The sequence below is a fragment of the Giraffa tippelskirchi genome, chromosome 7, assembly GCF_054371585.1.
Source record: "Giraffa tippelskirchi isolate mGirTip1 chromosome 7, T2T-mGirTip1v1.2.pri, whole genome shotgun sequence".
Lineage (NCBI taxonomy): Eukaryota > Metazoa > Chordata > Mammalia > Artiodactyla > Giraffidae > Giraffa > Giraffa tippelskirchi.
Genome location: NC_137281.1, coordinates 112,594,781 through 112,611,672, shown reverse-complemented (window position 1 = coordinate 112,611,672; position 16,892 = coordinate 112,594,781). Strand labels below are relative to the sequence as shown.

At 35.8% G+C, this 16,892-nt stretch overlaps 2 protein-coding genes and 1 non-coding gene across 13 annotated transcripts in view; 1 reads left to right on the top strand and 2 right to left on the bottom strand.

Moving 5' to 3' along the window:
* The window catches only part of GTF2A2 (general transcription factor IIA subunit 2), a 30,283-nt gene extending 25,247 nt beyond the window's left edge, over positions 1-5,036 (bottom strand). Inside the window, exon 1 of the mRNA XM_081507610.1 lies at positions 4,899-5,036. The gene's annotated coding sequence lies outside the window, so the exon portion shown is untranslated. The remainder of the gene's footprint in view (positions 1-4,898) is intronic.
* The window catches only part of BNIP2 (BCL2 interacting protein 2), a 47,960-nt gene that overhangs the window by 18,528 nt on the left and 12,540 nt on the right, over positions 1-16,892 (bottom strand). For 2 of the 11 annotated variants that reach the window (XM_081507597.1, XM_081507598.1), the window contains exons 6-12: positions 16,254-16,356; positions 15,538-15,669; positions 14,068-14,154; positions 13,849-13,947; positions 13,077-13,112; positions 10,505-10,552; positions 4,899-5,043 (exon numbers count right to left, since the gene is read on the bottom strand). In XM_081507597.1, the coding sequence (XP_081363723.1) occupies positions 4,968-5,043; positions 10,505-10,552; positions 13,077-13,112; positions 13,849-13,947; positions 14,068-14,154; positions 15,538-15,669; positions 16,254-16,356 (581 nt within the window). In that variant the 3' untranslated portion in view covers positions 4,899-4,967. Of the gene's footprint in view, positions 1-4,898; positions 5,044-5,957; positions 10,553-13,076; positions 13,113-13,848; positions 13,948-14,067; positions 14,155-15,537; positions 15,670-16,253; positions 16,357-16,892 lie in introns of those variants that run through there. The other 9 variants (XM_081507605.1, XM_081507606.1, XM_081507600.1 and 6 more) reach the window with 8 other exon arrangements.
* On the top strand, positions 3,224-3,349 carry LOC145515990 (small nucleolar RNA SNORA19). Its single transcript, XR_014061178.1, has one exon. It is a non-coding gene; the product is annotated as a small nucleolar RNA SNORA19 (small nucleolar RNA).

Genomic DNA, 16,892 nt, shown 5'->3' with positions numbered 1-16,892 from the left:
GAAACACTGAAAGTATTTCCTCTAAGATCAGGAACAAAACAAGAATGTCCACTCTTGCTACTTTTATTCAACAGTTTTGGAAGCTCTAGCCATGGCAATCAGAGAAGAAAGAAAGAAGAGGAATTCAAACTGGAAAAGAAGTGTAATTACCACTGCAGACGACAACACTACACATAGAAAATCCAAAAATGCTATCAGAAAACTACTAGGGCTCATCAAGTGAATTTGGTAAAGTTAGAGGATACACAAAGACATCTTTTACATTCCTATACACTAACAACGAAAGAAAATAAAGAGAAATTAAGGGGAAAAAATCCCAGGACTTCGCTGGTGGTCCAGTGGTTAAGAATCCTCCTGCCAATGCAGGGGACATGAGTTCAATCCCTGGTATGGGAACTAAGATCCCACATGCCACAGGGCAACTGAGCCTGTGTGCCCTAGAGCCTGTGCTGCATAACAAGAAAAGCCATCGCAATGAGAAGCCCTCGCACCACAACAAAGAGTAGTCCCTGCTCTCCACAACTAGAGAAAGCCCTGAGCAGCAATGAAGATCCAGAGCAGCCAAAAATAAATAAATAATAATAAAAAAAATCCCATTTGCCATTACATCAAAAGGAGTACAATTCCCAGGAGTAAAGCTACCCAAGAAGGCAAAAAACCTGTACTCTGAAAACTTTATAAGACGCTGATGAAAGTAAGCAAAGATGATACAGGTGGGAGAGATGTTCTTGGAATGGAAGATTCAATATTATCAAAAATACTACCCCGGGCAATCAACAGATTCAATGCACTCCCTACCAAATCACCAATGGCATCTTTCACAGAATCACAACAAAGTTTACAATTTGTATGGAAACACAAAAGACCCTGAATAACCAAAGCAATCTTGAGAAAAGACAGAGCTGGGGCAATCAGGCTCCTGGAATTTGGACCGTACTGGCACAAAAACAGAAATATATATCAATGGAACAGGATAAAGTCCAGAGATAAAACCATGCACCCATAGTCAAGAAGTCTATGACAAAGGAGACAAAAACAGACAATGGAGGAAAGATGGTCTCTTCAGCAAGTGGTGCTGGGGGTACCTCCCTGGTGGTCCAGTGGTTAAGAATCTGCCTTCCAACGCAGGGGACTGAGGTTCGATTCCTAATGGGGGAACTAAGATCCCACATGCTGTGGAGTAACTAAGCCCATGCACCCACAGCTAGAGAGCCCCTGCACCAAAACTACTGAGCCTGCACGCTCTATAGCCTGTGTGCCACAACAAAGACCCAATGTAGCCAAAAAAAAAAAAAAAGATTACTGAGCCCAAGTGCTGCAACTACTGAAGCCTGTGCACCTACAGCCTGTGCTCCCCAACCAGAGATGCCACTGCAATGAGGAGGCCGTGCACCACAGCTAGAGCGTAGCCCCCACTCTCTGCAACTAGATAGAGTCTGTGCAGCAACGAAGGCCCAGCGCAATCAGGACAATGCAACCAAAAATCAGTAAGTATATAAATGACAGTAATCTTAAAAAAAAAAGGGGGGGCGGGGGGGTGGAAAGTGGTGCCGGGAAAACTGGACAGCTACATGTAAAAGATTGGAATCAGAATAGTCTCAAACACCATACACACACACAAAAACTCAGCATAAACACCTAAATGTAAGACTGCATACCATAAAACTCTTAGAGGAAAACACAGGCAGAACACTCCTTGACATAAATCACAGCAATATCTTTTGGGATTCACACCCTACAGCAATGAAAAAAAAACAAATAAATGAGACCTGATTAAACTCAAAAGCTTTTATAAAAGAAAACCCACAGAATGGAAGAAAATATTTGCAAATGACGACCAACAAGAGATTAATCTCCAAAATAAACAAACAGCTCATGCAGCTCAACATCAAAAAACCCAACCAACTCAATCAAAAAATGGGCAGATCTAAATGGATGTTTCTCCAAATAGGGCTTCCCTGGTGGCTCAGTTGGTAGAGTCCATGTGTAATGCAGGAGACTGCCGCAATACATAAGAGACATGGGTTCAATACCTGGGTTGGGAAGATCCCCCAGAGAAGAAAATGGCAACCCACTCTAGTATTCTTGCCTGGGAAATCCCATAGACAAAGGAGCCTGGCAGGCTGCAATCCATGAGGTTGCAAGAGTCTGACATGATTTAGCAACTAAACCATCAGCACCAAACCGGACAGACAGATGGCCAAGAAGCACACGAAAAGATGCTTAAAATTGGAAAAATGCAGATCAAAGCTGAAATGAGGTTATCACTTCACACCAGTCAGAATGGCTATCAGCAAAAGAATCTAGAACAATAAATGCTGGAGAAGGTGTGGAGAAAAGGAAATGCTCCTGCACTGATGATGGGAATGTAAATTAGTGTATCCATTATGGACAATAGTGTGGAGCTTCTTTAAAAAAAAAAAAACAACAACTAAATATAGAACTACCATACGATCCAGCACTCCCACTCCTATACATGCACCCCAATGTTTACTGGAGCTTCCCAGGTGGTGCAATGGTAAAGAATCTGCCTGCCAAATGCAGGAGACGCAAGAGAAGTGCATTTGATCCCTGGGTTGGGAAGATCCCCTGGGGGAGGAAATGGCAATGCACTCCAATATTCTTGCCTGGAAAATCTCATAGCCAAAGGAGCCCGGCTGGCTACAGTCCATGGGGTCATATGGCTGAGCAGGCACGCACACAATGTTCATTGCAGCATTATTTATTTACAATAGCCAAGACTATACTGTTAGTCACTCAGTCATGTCTGACTCCTTGTGACCCCACGGACTGTAGCCTGCCAGGCTTCTCTGTCCATGGAATTCTCCAGGCAAGAATACCGGAATGGGTAGCCATTCCTTTCTCCAGGGGATCTTCCGGACCAAGGGACCAAAGCCAAGATATAGAAGCAACCCTAAATACAGATGTGGTACGTATATACAATGGAATATTACACAGCCATAAAAGAGCAAAATAATGCCATCTGCAGCAACATGGATGGACCTAGAGACTGTCATACTATGTGAAGTAAATGAGACAAAGACAAAACATGATATCATTTCTATGTGGAATCTACAAAAATGGTACAAATAAACTTATTTTCAAAACAGAAACAGTTACAGATGTAGAAAACAAACTACGGTTACCAGGGGGATGAGGGAGAGTGATATATTGGGAGATAAGGATTGACATATATACACTATTGTATGTAAAACTGATAAGAATGCACATTTCACTGTCTTTTTTTATGTTAAGAGAAAAGATATTTCTGATGAGCTAAATAAACCTCTGGAGGTAAATGAGCAGCATAACTAATTTAGCCATTGCTGTCTGTCATCTTCAGACAACAGTCAATAGCTTCATCTTACATTTTGTATTTCTTTGCATTGTGATGGTTTTGCATGTTAATAAAAATGAAAGCACTGCAAGTGTTTTAGTATTTGTTGTATAGAAAATATAACTTTTTAAATTAAAAAATAAAAAAGCGAAAAAAACTGATAATAACGACCTGCTGTAAAGTACAGGTAACTCCACTGAGTATTCAGTAATGACCTACATGAGAAAAGAACCTTAAAGAAAAAGTAGATATATGTATAACCTATTTATTGTACACCTGAAACTAACACAACTATATCAACTATATTCCAATAAAAAAAAAAAAACACAAAAAGACATATACACTCTTCCACTGCAGCATTATTTACAACAGTCAAGACACAGAAACAACAAAAATGTCCATTCATGGATAAATCAATAAAAAAAGGTTTGGTATATATAATGGGATGATTATTCAGACACTTAGAAAAGTGAAATCTTGCCATCTGAGACAATGTGAATGGGCTTTGAGGGCATTACACCAAGTCAAATAAATTACACCAAGTCAAATAAATTAGAGCAAGACAAATGCCATATGGTCTCACTCACATGTGGAAACCAAGAAACAAAGAAAATTAAGCTCATAGAAGATTAGGGGTAAGGGAAAAGGATGGATGAAACTACAAACTTCCAATTATAAAATATAAATCATAAAATTATAAATTAATACAACTTAATTACAAAATACATCGCAGGAATATAAGGTACAACACGATGACTAGAGTTAGTAATATTGTATTGCATATTTGAAAGTTGCTAAGACAGATCTTAATCCTTCATAAAAAACTTTCTGCAACCATGGTGACGGATGCTAACTAGACTTACTGGGGTGATCCTTTTGCAGTATGTACAAACATCGAATCATGCTGCACACCTGAAACTCATGTAGTTACATGCCAATTATACCTCAAAAAATACTTTTACAAATAGTTATTTAAATATTTGTTAAAATTACTTGCTTTAATAGTCTTAGATTCCCAAAAATTGCTTGTGAGATGTTCAATTCTTCTAGATGTAGTCTGAGCCACATAATTTTACTACTACTCCATTTTGCAGTTTAGAAAAGTAGAAGGCTCCACGTTCGGAAGTAACCCAATAGTCCTAGTCTTTCTTGAGCAAACCATCCAGTTTAAATTCATTCTAGTACGAATTCACAAGGGGTTTGAAAGCAGGTTTCAAGTGACCGAAGATACACAAGAATGAGACATTTAAAGAAAGCGACCCCTCGATATTTGGGGGGGAAATCACCCTGTAAGCTTTAAGACATTCACCTGGCTAAAAATACAGGGCTAGGCTGAGGACCTTTCTCCCAGCTCCCCGTGTTCCCTGTACTGTTTACTTAGCACCGGTGGACAACAAGCCTCCTGGCCGCCTCCCTTTCCTTCCCATCCCGGGAGCGCCGCGGGACCATTCAGGCACCGAAATCGGTAACGGGCCAGGCCGAAAAGGCCCTCCCAGAAGACCCAACTGACGTAATGCCGCTCTGGAGAGTGGCAGGGAGTGCGGGCCGGTTCACCCAGTACCTGGGGAATAGGCGCTTCCCGCCTCGGAGCGGACAGAAGTGGCGCAGCCAACAGCTCAGCCTGGGGTACCTACTTCCCCGACCACCTCTCCCGCCGCAGCAGAGATCGCAGAGGTGTGCCGACGACCCGGAAGCGCTCGCAGAACCTGGAAGTGACAACACAGGGGTGGGCCGAGAAGCCCCGCCCCTTCCCGCTCCCGCCATCCACTCACGCCTGAGAAGGCGGGGGTGTGTAGAGAGAAGCGTGTAGCCGCAGTTTTCAAGCTTACACCGCTCAACCCACTTAGATCTCGAGTAACTCACCAGGTTCACTACATAATTAATAACAGAATTATAACTTTACAGACTGTTCTTCACAATTAGAACACTCTTAGAAAATCTAAGGCAGTCACATTTTATGCCTGCAGTGTGTTTAGCGTAATGCTGTTAAGACCCTGTAAACTGAAGACAAACTCTTAAATAAGTTTATAGCAAGGATTTCTTAATTCAAAACAGTGCGACAATTAACTTAACCCAGCAAGCGCTTGGCTTGTGAACCATCTGGTATTTTGATTTGGGAGAATCTGTATTTAAAACCTGTGCCTAATACAAGACAAATACTTAAATATATATTCGCATTGTGTAATCTCAAGTGCTATCCTAACTGTGGAACAAAGGAAGCTGGAACGTGCACAGCTGTCTGCCGTTAAGCAGTTGAACAGTGATTAGAGGAGTAAATGCAAAACAAGTGTTACTATCTGGAACCTCTGAGCAGGTCCACAGAGTAAACAGGTTATTATTTATGCTATGTTTCCAGCCACTTAGTGAACTGATTTCATTCGTGGATTCCCCATGACTGAACTAATTCCAAACTATGAAATACGAAGTGTGATTATAGTTAAGATAATGTTTAAAATTAAAGCAGGATGAATTCTTCACCCCTCTGAATAAGAAGCAGCACCCAAACTACAGAAACAAGAGTAAAGGTCTAAAACTATTTGAAAAGCTTGCAAGATCAACTTTGTAAAAATTCTGTAGTGAAATGGGAGAGAGAAAAATGTGATAAAATGAGTCAAAAACAAACTTTATAATTAATTTATTTAAACTCATTAACGTTGCAAAAGTATGGTGTGCAACAAATCAGGACACAAGTTATTGTATTCCTAACAAGTCAAAGAAAATAGTACATCTTAGTATCAATACATCCAGACCAACCCTAGTATTTCTTACAGGGACCAACCACATCAACATCTTGCACACACCATTTTTAGAAGTGAATCTCTCTCACTGTAAAAGGAGAGCACTAGGCTACCCAACATTATGTAAATAGTGGTAAAATGATCACAGTACGTTAATTGTGTCTAAATGACAGCATGTGAACTTATAGTAAGAAAAATGTTTGATTTCTTTAAATACACATATCAAAGTGCATTAGTGTCTAACGAATTCTGAATTGTGTTCCATGTGCCCCAAGGTCTGTGCAAGTCAGTGCTCTGAACATCACAAATATTTACTAGCTAGTTTACGTAAATAAAACTGTTTAAGGGGCATAACTTTAGAAAATTCAAATACAAAAAGTGCAGTGGGGTAGCTAATTAACATTACTTTCCAAGTTCCTCCTTAGCTACACTGAATGTGAAAATGTATCAAAATTTCAAAATGCAAATGTTTTAACCTCTTGCAGAATGTCTTATAAAACAGGACTAGGTATCTGAAAGAGATTCTTTAGTAACATGAAAGCACTAAACCTTTGATTTTCTTCTGTTGTATGATGTATTTAGTGCTTTATGTAGACCTTCCATAGCATTTTTAAAGTAGTTCTCAAAATATAAGAAATTAGGTAGATCTACCATATACAGCTGCAGCAAAGTAACAGTTCTCTTCAAATTTTAGTGTCACTCCTTGCCGGTCACCACATTGGTTTCAATTACCATTTACAACTTCAAAGGAAAGTTACATTACTAGGACTCATTACTGATCTAATTTATTCAGAATCTTGGGATAGGAAGAGAAGTGTGAAAGGCTCCACAGGTAATTCTTCTTTACTATTAGAACACTAATAATCTCCCACTTCTCTTACCCAGCTGACCTTCTTATGCAAGCATGCAAGTCTAAGTCCTTAACTGTCTGCCAGCAACTGAAGTTCCACAATCCCTATTCCCAACAGAGTACCTGGTCTAACTTTTAAGTGCATTAGTTCTTCTAGATATCCCACCCTTCTGAGATCTGTGATCCATTTCTCAAATAATCTATACGGGATAAGAAAATACACAAGACATGAAAAAACAGAATGGGGTAGCCATATCTATCTATTTTCAGTCTGTCTCCCCTCCTCCGGATTGAGCAATGTTAACAATTCTCCACATATAACATGGGGCAAAGGATGAAACTACTGTCACCTTATATACAACCTTTCCAATCTCATTAGAAAACTGGACTGTTCTACTTGATAATCCTAATGCTAATTTATCTGTCAACTGAAGAGATCTAAAAAGCCACTTCTGTATTAATTCAAACACTTTCAAATTCCCTGAGCACTCACATTGACAACAGCCAGAGTAACAGTCATTTACAAGAAGGCTCTATCAAAAAAGCGGATTCCTTACCTTTTTAAGTTATGGAACTGCAGCTGAAAGACAGTCTAGCTACCTATATAAACCTGTCAATCAGCAAACTTCAATATTCAGTGTAGTTACTAAATAACGATGTCCATTTTGGAACAATACATTAAATGTTTCCTAGCCATGAAATGTCAAAAGTAACCTATCCCATAACCCTACATTTTAATCTAAGCATTGTAATTGCCAACATTCCCTATTTAAACTTGCTTCTGTATGAAGAGACAAAGAAAGCAGAAGGAAATATGCATTCTCATTGGAGGTATTACCAGCCTGTGCACCCTTCACTCCAGTCTCCTTATTCATGTATTCTGTATGTAGCCTGCAATATTCTGTAAATTCCTGCTTGATACAAAAAATGGTACCAACAGCTGCCATATATAGTACTTCCCTTAACAAGGACACATTCAGTGGCATCTTAGATAACAACTAAATTTATCCCTAGGCCCTACTTAGAATCATATTTCTTTACATATTCCCCCACCCCCAGTTAAAAAGACTTTTCAGCTTAAATTGTGGGATCAATATATTGACTACCCTTGGTGCTAATAAGGAATATGCCCAAGAAGAAACACAATCAAATTACTTAATGAGAAACTTTTGACTAAAAAAAGAGACACTCCGAACTCAAACACAACAAAAAATAGTGACAGAAGTATCAAATTAAACAAGTTAAATCCATGATCCCAGCAGAAAGATAAAACAACATAATTATATCTATTTACCTTAATCAGTAATGGAAAATTAAAATTTAATGATATAGGGAAAATGTCACATAGCTACTAATGTCACATAGTCACATTACTATTTGTAAATAACAAATTGAATAAATACTTTTCCTCTAGCCTGCTTGTTATGCTCTTCAGTCTCATAATTATGAAACATTATGGAGCATGTCTCTGGACCATATTCCATTAAGGTGTAGGTTAGAACAGGTATTCTTTTAAATCTAGTGATTGATAGCACACCCCTTTGCTTGTATCACATTCCCTCTGAATTTTAATGTTCTAATAGAATATAGGCTACCTCTACTTCAAAAAAAAAAGTAGGACTATGCACCACTTTTGCAACAAGTTGTATCTATAGTCAGGAACAATGCTTGTGAAAGCAAAAGTCAATAAACAGTAACATGCTGAAACTGAAGAACTGGGTACTAAGTGGGGAGGAAAGCCACATATTAAAAAGCTCAGCCCAGATTGAGACTACTTTTCTGATGAAAAAAAAAATCACTTAAAGCACTCTACAAATATACACTCTAATCACAAATAAATTCAGTATGATCCTTTATTCATAATTCTCATATAATAAATTCAGAAGGAATGCCTAAGTTGTTAGTTTGCATTTGCAACAGAAAGTATTTCTAAGATCTGAGCAAGCAATATGGTTTTGGTTTTAGTCACTGTAATGACAATAGTTCAGGATCTGCCTACAGCTGCTGGATCCAAGTCAAGTCAGAAGGCTGCTGAGGAAAGAGTCTCATCCTGGGAATCCTCCAGCCTCTCCCAAAATAGGACTTGGGTTAGCATGTCAAGTTTATGAGTGGGGAGGACAAAGAGTAAAGGAAATTCTCTTCTGTAATAGAAAAGTTTATACTGAAAACAGTAATGTTAAAAGCCAATCTAGGACAGAATAAATCTTGAAGGTTTAGCTCTCATTCACCCCAATTTCACTACCCTTTTCACATAAATTACCTAATGTGAAGGGCTGGAGCATGGTATGACCCTTAAATTAGGAAAGTACTGAGTTCACCAAATATATGAGTCCCACAAGGGTATTAGACCAATCTGTTGTTTTTGGATGATTTTGTGGGTAATTAAGTTCTACCTGAGGGCATAAGCACAATTTCAATGTAGAGTCAGGGTACTTACCAAATTAAACAGTTTATATGCTTACACCAAATGCGTCATCCACAACACCATAGTATGATGATGCTCTAAGACTTACAAAATAACTTAGTTTACAGTACTGTCAACGCAATTTAACAGAAAATGTGAAAACACACCACATCTAACTAGGTCAAACACCTGATAAGAAAGTATTTTGGTAAAGTGCCCACACTGAAAGCAGTTAAAAAAGCAGCCCTGTTTTCTAAAGAGAAGAAGTGACAGTGAGTAACTCATCACATTCTCTAAATATTACACTGCACTCACACAAATTCATAAGAGTGATATCCTGGACACACAGCTTATTTCACATTAGTGAACAAACCAAACGTTTTTATGAAGTTTTGACTTTTGGCCAGAAGATAAAATGCCCAAAATATACATATAAATACACAAACCCCAATTCTTAACCTCTTTAAATTCTCTAATTCTAGAAATGGCTTTTTGATTTGTCTTTAAAAAAAAAAAAAGTGTGCAATATACTTGTATTTGTGTCTGAATTAATAAACAATAAATGTTCAGTGAGAAAAATGTTCAGAATGGTACTAATCTACTTAGATTATGTACATGACCTTTGAATATTCATGAGAACCAGTTTAACTGTCCCTCACCTTATGAGCATATTTTCTAAGTGACCCAGGAAGTATATTTAACCATTTACAAAAACAAAACTTCTAACATGCACTTTAAAAAATCATGGTCTTATTTACCTGCATATTTGTCCACAAGAAAGGTATACATTAAAAAATATTGCTCAAAAACATAAAAATATATATTATCTCTTTCCTTTTTCCATTTAGGCATATAAATATTTTACTGAAGAAAATGCATCATTTAACAAACAAACGCAAAAACTGCTTTATATAAAGTGTGCTTCTCTGCTATTTAGCAATATAAAATATAAAATGATTACAATATAATTAGCTAGTAAAGAACTAAATTCAAGAGATCTGCAAACCAATACAGCAGTGAACAGTCCCTTATACAAAAGTCCATTAAGAAAAAGTCAAGTCAATTCTGTAACAGGTTACATAAAAATCAGGACCAATAAATGCATTATAAATGCAAAGAAGCACTGCTTCATCAGCACATTCTTCAGTTGTGTTTGGACTAGATGCCAAACTTACTGTTCATTTTTCGGTTCATCTTGTTTTCCATTAAGCTCTTGATCAACTCTGTTTAATGAAAAATAGTACAGATAATAAGTTATCAGCAAATGATCAATTTTCTTTTTAAAAATAATGACTAATTTTACCATAGATTATTATTCTGTTAAAAACAAAGCTTTGCAAAGAAGCAGACATAGTAAAAAGGTTACCAAACATTCTCCCAACCAGGAAAAGATAACTTTTAAAGGCAAGAGGACACTGGAAAGAATGTGACTGCTGCTGCTGTTTTTTTTCTAAAGAGTATAAGATACTTCATATACAAATGCACATAAATCTTATTAGAAGTTCAAATTACAACAGGCATATTAATATGTTGAACTGTAACATGGCTGGGGCAGGGAGCTAAGTGATCTGAGTGGCAGGAAAAATCACTTGTCAAAAACTATTTTGTTAACTGAAATATTTAAATGCCACAACTGCCACCAAGTGATCAATTTGTATTTTTACGTTCAGTGATGAAAGTACATATTTATGGATGCTGTAATTATTCTCCAGAATTTTACTGGTACACTAAGAATTTGAATGCTTTTCATTTATCTTGACAGTAAGAAGTCACAGAATTTAATAATCAGAAATATCTAGATGTGGATTCAAAACTAGGAGAATTATGTAATTGCCACAAGAAACTGACAGACAACCCTTCACAGACTATGTACAACAATTTATAACTATTATATTGGTATATTTTTATTTGTAGTACTTGAATCACTGATGGAGTGGAGTTTAAAACATCTTGGTATGATATATGAAGAAACTTTTCACACTTGTTTCCATTACTATGATCAAAGCCTTGGCCTGTGGTAAAGCCAGATTAACAACATTTAAAAATATTAGTTATGCTGGTATCAAAAATTTGAAAGGTACATATTCTTGATAAGGCATGCAATATATACATCAATCTTTTCAACATCTGAAATATCAGTATGAACTAAATTCATAATTGCTTTATTCTAAAACTCGGTTCAAACCTTTTAACAGTCAACATCTCTCTGGCTACGCTGACACTGAGGTGTCTGAAACCAACATCTAGCGCTGCTGCATTTAGGCACACTCAGCTCTGCATCCTCCTGTCACCAGTACTCATTACAGAGAGTTTACCTTGAGTGAGCTCCCCACAGGTAGCTTCTGTTAATTTGATATTAAAAACATGCCCTTCTATTTCTGAACTTGAATGTTGTCATTTTCAAGCTGACAAGGATTATTTTTCAAGGCTAAAGAAACTTTGTACAAAAACTAAGAAGTGCTTGAAAGATATATGTAATGATTCTATTTAAGGTTAAATAAAAGTTAAAAAAAATCAAGATAAAAATAATACTTGTAAGTTTCAAACAATACATTTAAATAAAAAGTACAATTCCACTTTTTTTTCTGGTGCCTAAGTTACTAACAAGAATTTTGTAAAAAGATACAACACAGCAGATTTCATCCACAAAGGCAATTCATTTTGAAATCCATGAAGCAGCCAGCTTCAAAATACTCTATAATTACAGACTACATTTCAGCCAGTTGTCTGGCAAGTGCACACAAATGCCTTGAGAGGAGAGAAATGAGAAAGATCTAAAATCATTATTCTTATCTCTATCTTAAAACGTTTAGCTGTAAAGTGTCATATAGAAACGTAAAGCTATGAGTCTATCATGTGGTCAACTGAATTCTTGCTCATCAACAGAGCCAAAATGGGTTTGAAGTTAAATGTGAAGTTAAGAATATTCCAGCTTTAATTCCTCACAGTAGTCCAAATAATAAATAAATCTCTCACCTTAACTCTTATGAAAGACTGTATGAATCTGTTTTACTGATTTAATTGTCAATATTTTAAAAATCCATTAACAAGTCAGATCTAAATCCTGTACTTGTCTAAATTACTGTATAAAATAGTACTAATTTATACCCTTGCCTTTCATCTTCTATGCTAACATATTAACAGATGACAGTTTGTTATGCTCAAAGCAGAAGTATTCAAAATTAAATTAAAGATGGAAAGCAGAGTGTACTATCAAATGGTATATTGAACTTTTAGGTATTTTATCACATGGAGAATTTTACTAGTTAGCAGGCCATTGTTTAAGCATACAAGGAAATCAATGTTGGTTAGCCAAAGAATATCTGCATTGTAAATATAATTATCAACCCCAGGGGAAAATCTGATATATTAAAAAAGAACATAAATATTTCAAAAGCACAAACTGGTAAGGTGTTATAAGTAATTGGTTTTTCAAAGAGCATTCTTAGGAATTTACCATCTGTTATATATACCAAAAGGAGGAAGGAGATGTGGTCTTTATTTTCTAACTGGCATTATTAAGTGGACTTTATTTTCTAACTAGTCTTTATTTTCTATGTAGTGAGAATCCAAGCCACACTCAGCAGCAGGAACTTTGGATTCACTCCATATTTGGATCCTGGGGTATATTTATATTTACAAATGCTATTATCTTTGTCTACAAGCTAACCAACCAATAAAGAAGAGTTAGTCTGTGCAATGCAAATGGACTAGTCTAGATGCAACCCAGTCAAGGTGTGCATATACCTTTTCTTTTTCTTTTTTAACTTTTCTTCTTCATACCTTGGTAGGGAAGAGTTATTTTAGTAAATATACACGTTACGAAGATGAACAAAAACTAAAAGAAAAAGGCTCTAGCAACAAACTCAAGTTTGTAGGCAAACTCAAAAATATTTAATACACTATATAGAAAGTCAGAACTGACATAAGAAATGTGGCGTTGATATATTCAACAAACTAAAACCTCAGATTATTAGAACAAAGAAACATTTTTCTATATTATAGCACTGTGATACTCAAGTATTTATGTTAACAGCCTTCTGTTAAGTCCTTCTAGAAGTTAGATAAGTAAATTTGGTAAATAGAACAAATTACAGCCACTGAAAAGTGTCAAGGTTAGGCTGATATAAATATATTTTATTTCCCTAGTAATATGATTATTCGATGCCATAATGAGCTTACTTAAATTTGAAGAGCAGCATGTTCAGGTGTGGAGAATGTGCTTTAGTATTGACCAATCATGAATCATTTCTTAGACTGTCACTAGTCTTTAAAAGTATAAATGAACCAAACCAGAAACAATTTCTCCTACTTCAACTGATAGCCCAAAGAAAATGGTGACTTGTAAGGAAGGTGTTCTGAAGTGTCTTTTTCCCCCTTTTCTTTGTTATTAAAAAAAGAGCAGTTACAAAATACTTATAATGTATGAAGGGAGAAAGAATAGGTATCGAAATATTTACCTCTTGTTTATCAAAATATAAAGATCCAAATACAATGAAATAAATAAAAGATAACATACTGTTTTATGCATTCTGGTATTCCAACATATTCCATGGGGACAAGCTCTGCTAGTTCTGCCAAATTAAAGACGTATCTAATTTTTTGGCTGAATTTTGAGCTATGGAAAAAAATAAAGATAAATACCTTAATATTTCTGACCAACAGAATTGACAAAACATTCAATTCAAAGAGTTTGTAGGTTTTTTTTTTTTTGAGTTAATGGCTCTCAGAAAATTACCTAATAAATGGTCTTGTAACAGCCAGAAGTGTTCTTATAAACCAAGAGGGATGTACAATGATTAGAGATTTTAGATTTTTCCGTAACCTGGAGTTAAAAAAAAAAAAAAGAAAATTTAAAAAGCTCTACAAATTCTAATGCTAGAAGAAAAGCTAAGTCATCAATAAGTGTGTGCAAGTCTATACAAAAAAACTGAAAAAAACCCTCACTCAAGAGCTGTCATTTAGATGTATTACTAAAGACAACAAAAGATAAATAAAACAAACAAAAAGCACTTGTAAAGTGAAATGGTCCTTCCCACTGCCATGAAGTGAATTCTACTTCATTCATATTTATTTTCACAGTGTGGCCTGTTATTAAATGTCTCCTAGTATACAACTTGTCTTCAGGACTCTGTCAGTCAGGGGTAGAGGTCAATGATGAATATAAAAGTAAGCTCTTTTCATTTCTCAGGAATGCAGGGGAAACTGCTACTGATTTCTTCAACAACATGAAAGGCACTGGGCAGGCAGAAAGGTGAGAGGGGAAATCCCCTAGGGAAGAGGCAACATGAATCAGATCTAACGTATTCTTATGGAGTCTAAATGGAGAAGGAAATGGCAACCCACCCCAGTATTCTTGCCTGGAGAATCCCACGGACAGAGGAGCCTGGTGGGCTACAGTCCATGGGGTCGCAAGAGTCTGACACAACTTAGCGACTAAACCACCACCACCACCACCAAGTCTAAAATTCTGATTAAAAGTTAAATGCATTATCCTAGACAACTTAAAACGATGAAATAAAAACTGCTGTTTTATTGTTAGAGCTCACACTTATCATAATCACTAAACATTAAAAAATTACATGAACCAGCCAATGTCATCTTCATGTATGAAGAGAAACCTATTCATAGACCTGAGTTGATTAAACTACTCTGAATTAGCTGTGGTCAAATCAAACCAAAGAGAGGATCAAAATTCCTTCTATTAGCATGGACGACTCTCAGAAGAAGACAATTCTAGAGCTCACTCCAAAGAAAGATTACAGATAAATAAGCATTATAAACAACAAAATATAGTAAGCACTACATGCTCAGTTGTGGTCGATTCTTTGTGACCCCATGGACTGCAGCCCGCCAGGCTCCTCTGTCCATGGAATTTTCCAGGCAAGAAACTGGAGTGGGTTGCCATTTCCTTCTTCAACTAAGCACTATAAATGAAGCAAAACCCAGAATGTAATAAAACAGGAAATGTACTGAATTCCCCATCCTTTCCCAAAATATAAATTATAGGAAAATGTCTGATGTGGTACAAAAGAGAAATAAAGAGCAATTTTATAAGTCTAAAAATAGAAACTTCCTATGAAATTAGTAAATGTAATTTATGAAGTAGATACATAGTGCCTGTAAGTGGTAACAGAAAATAAATTTTAAACTAATAAGGACATTATAAAATTTATTCAGACTAGCTTTTAACTTGTATTTACAATACCTTCTATCAATTTGTTGATAGCATTTCCTGAGCCATCCCAGACTGGGCATTTTTCTTCGAGTTGTTGCACCATTTAAATAAACTATCATGTAGTTTTCCGCTACTAACAGCTCCAAAGTGCCAATAACATACCTATAAAAATAAAGTCTTAAACACTGCTGTGCAGAACCAAACCAGGTTTATCTAAATAATACAATTCCCTTCCCTCTCCTTCCCTGAGAGCAAAAATTCAAAACTCTATTAGTTAGTATTTTTGTTATTTAAAGAAAAAAAAGTTCTTTCTTTTAGAAATACACATTGAAATGTTTATAGATGATAAATACTTGCAGGGATTTGCTTCAAAATTTTTCATGAGGGAAGTATTTCTGGGAATAATGTATAAATTGATAATTGTGGAAGTGGGTGATAGTTAGACAAAGATTTAATATATACTTCTCTCTACCTTTGTATATGTTTGAAATTTCCCACAATAAAGCACTTAATGTGTTCTCAAATGCAAAATAAAGAAGTTGGAACAAATAATCTGTACTATCACTTCCAGTTTTAAAATGACAATTCTTCTGTTGAGTTGGAATAGTTTCATAAAGCCAAATAACAGACTTAAGGAACCAGAACCAGGATATTTACAATTTTTACCTAGTTAAATAGAGTTCACTTTCTTAAACTAGAGATCTGATTTACTCAATTCTTTCCAAATATTGTGATGATCTACTTACTTAAAGAGATTGTCCATCAGGTATCTATAGTTAGGTTGACCACTTTCAGGCATAAAACAGACAGCAAACACAACAATGGCATTTAATCCATCTCCATAATATCCTGAAAAAGAAACCAGCATATGATTATACTCTGAAGACTTTTCAGGGGATATCATTTATAGTTGATAAATTATAGTGGTTTATGTTCCACACATTTCTGAATCAAAAAGTATACTTTTTGCTGTCTTTGGTCTGACCTTGTATAGTCTTACAAAGATCTTTAAATCCTCTCTTCTCAAAAACAATAAAATTTGAAGAGGAAATGGTGGCCATATAAACCAGAAACCCACTTAAATTAGCATACTCAGAAAGCTAGCCCTATTTTATCAAATAGATAGAATGATATAATCCAAGAATATACAACATCTGCAATAAAACATTCTTATGCAACTTTTTTTTTTTACAGTGGCTGCTTTTTAAAAAATAGTTTTTCATTCAATGATGTCTAGCATTTTGTAGCTTTTAGGGTCTTACAAAGTAAGAAAAGATCATATCTTTGACATAAGACTAAGTGAAGAAAAACAGCACTAAAATATGTTTTAATTATAATCTCTAAAATGTAAATGTTTTAATTATAATAGATATTAAGCTGTAACC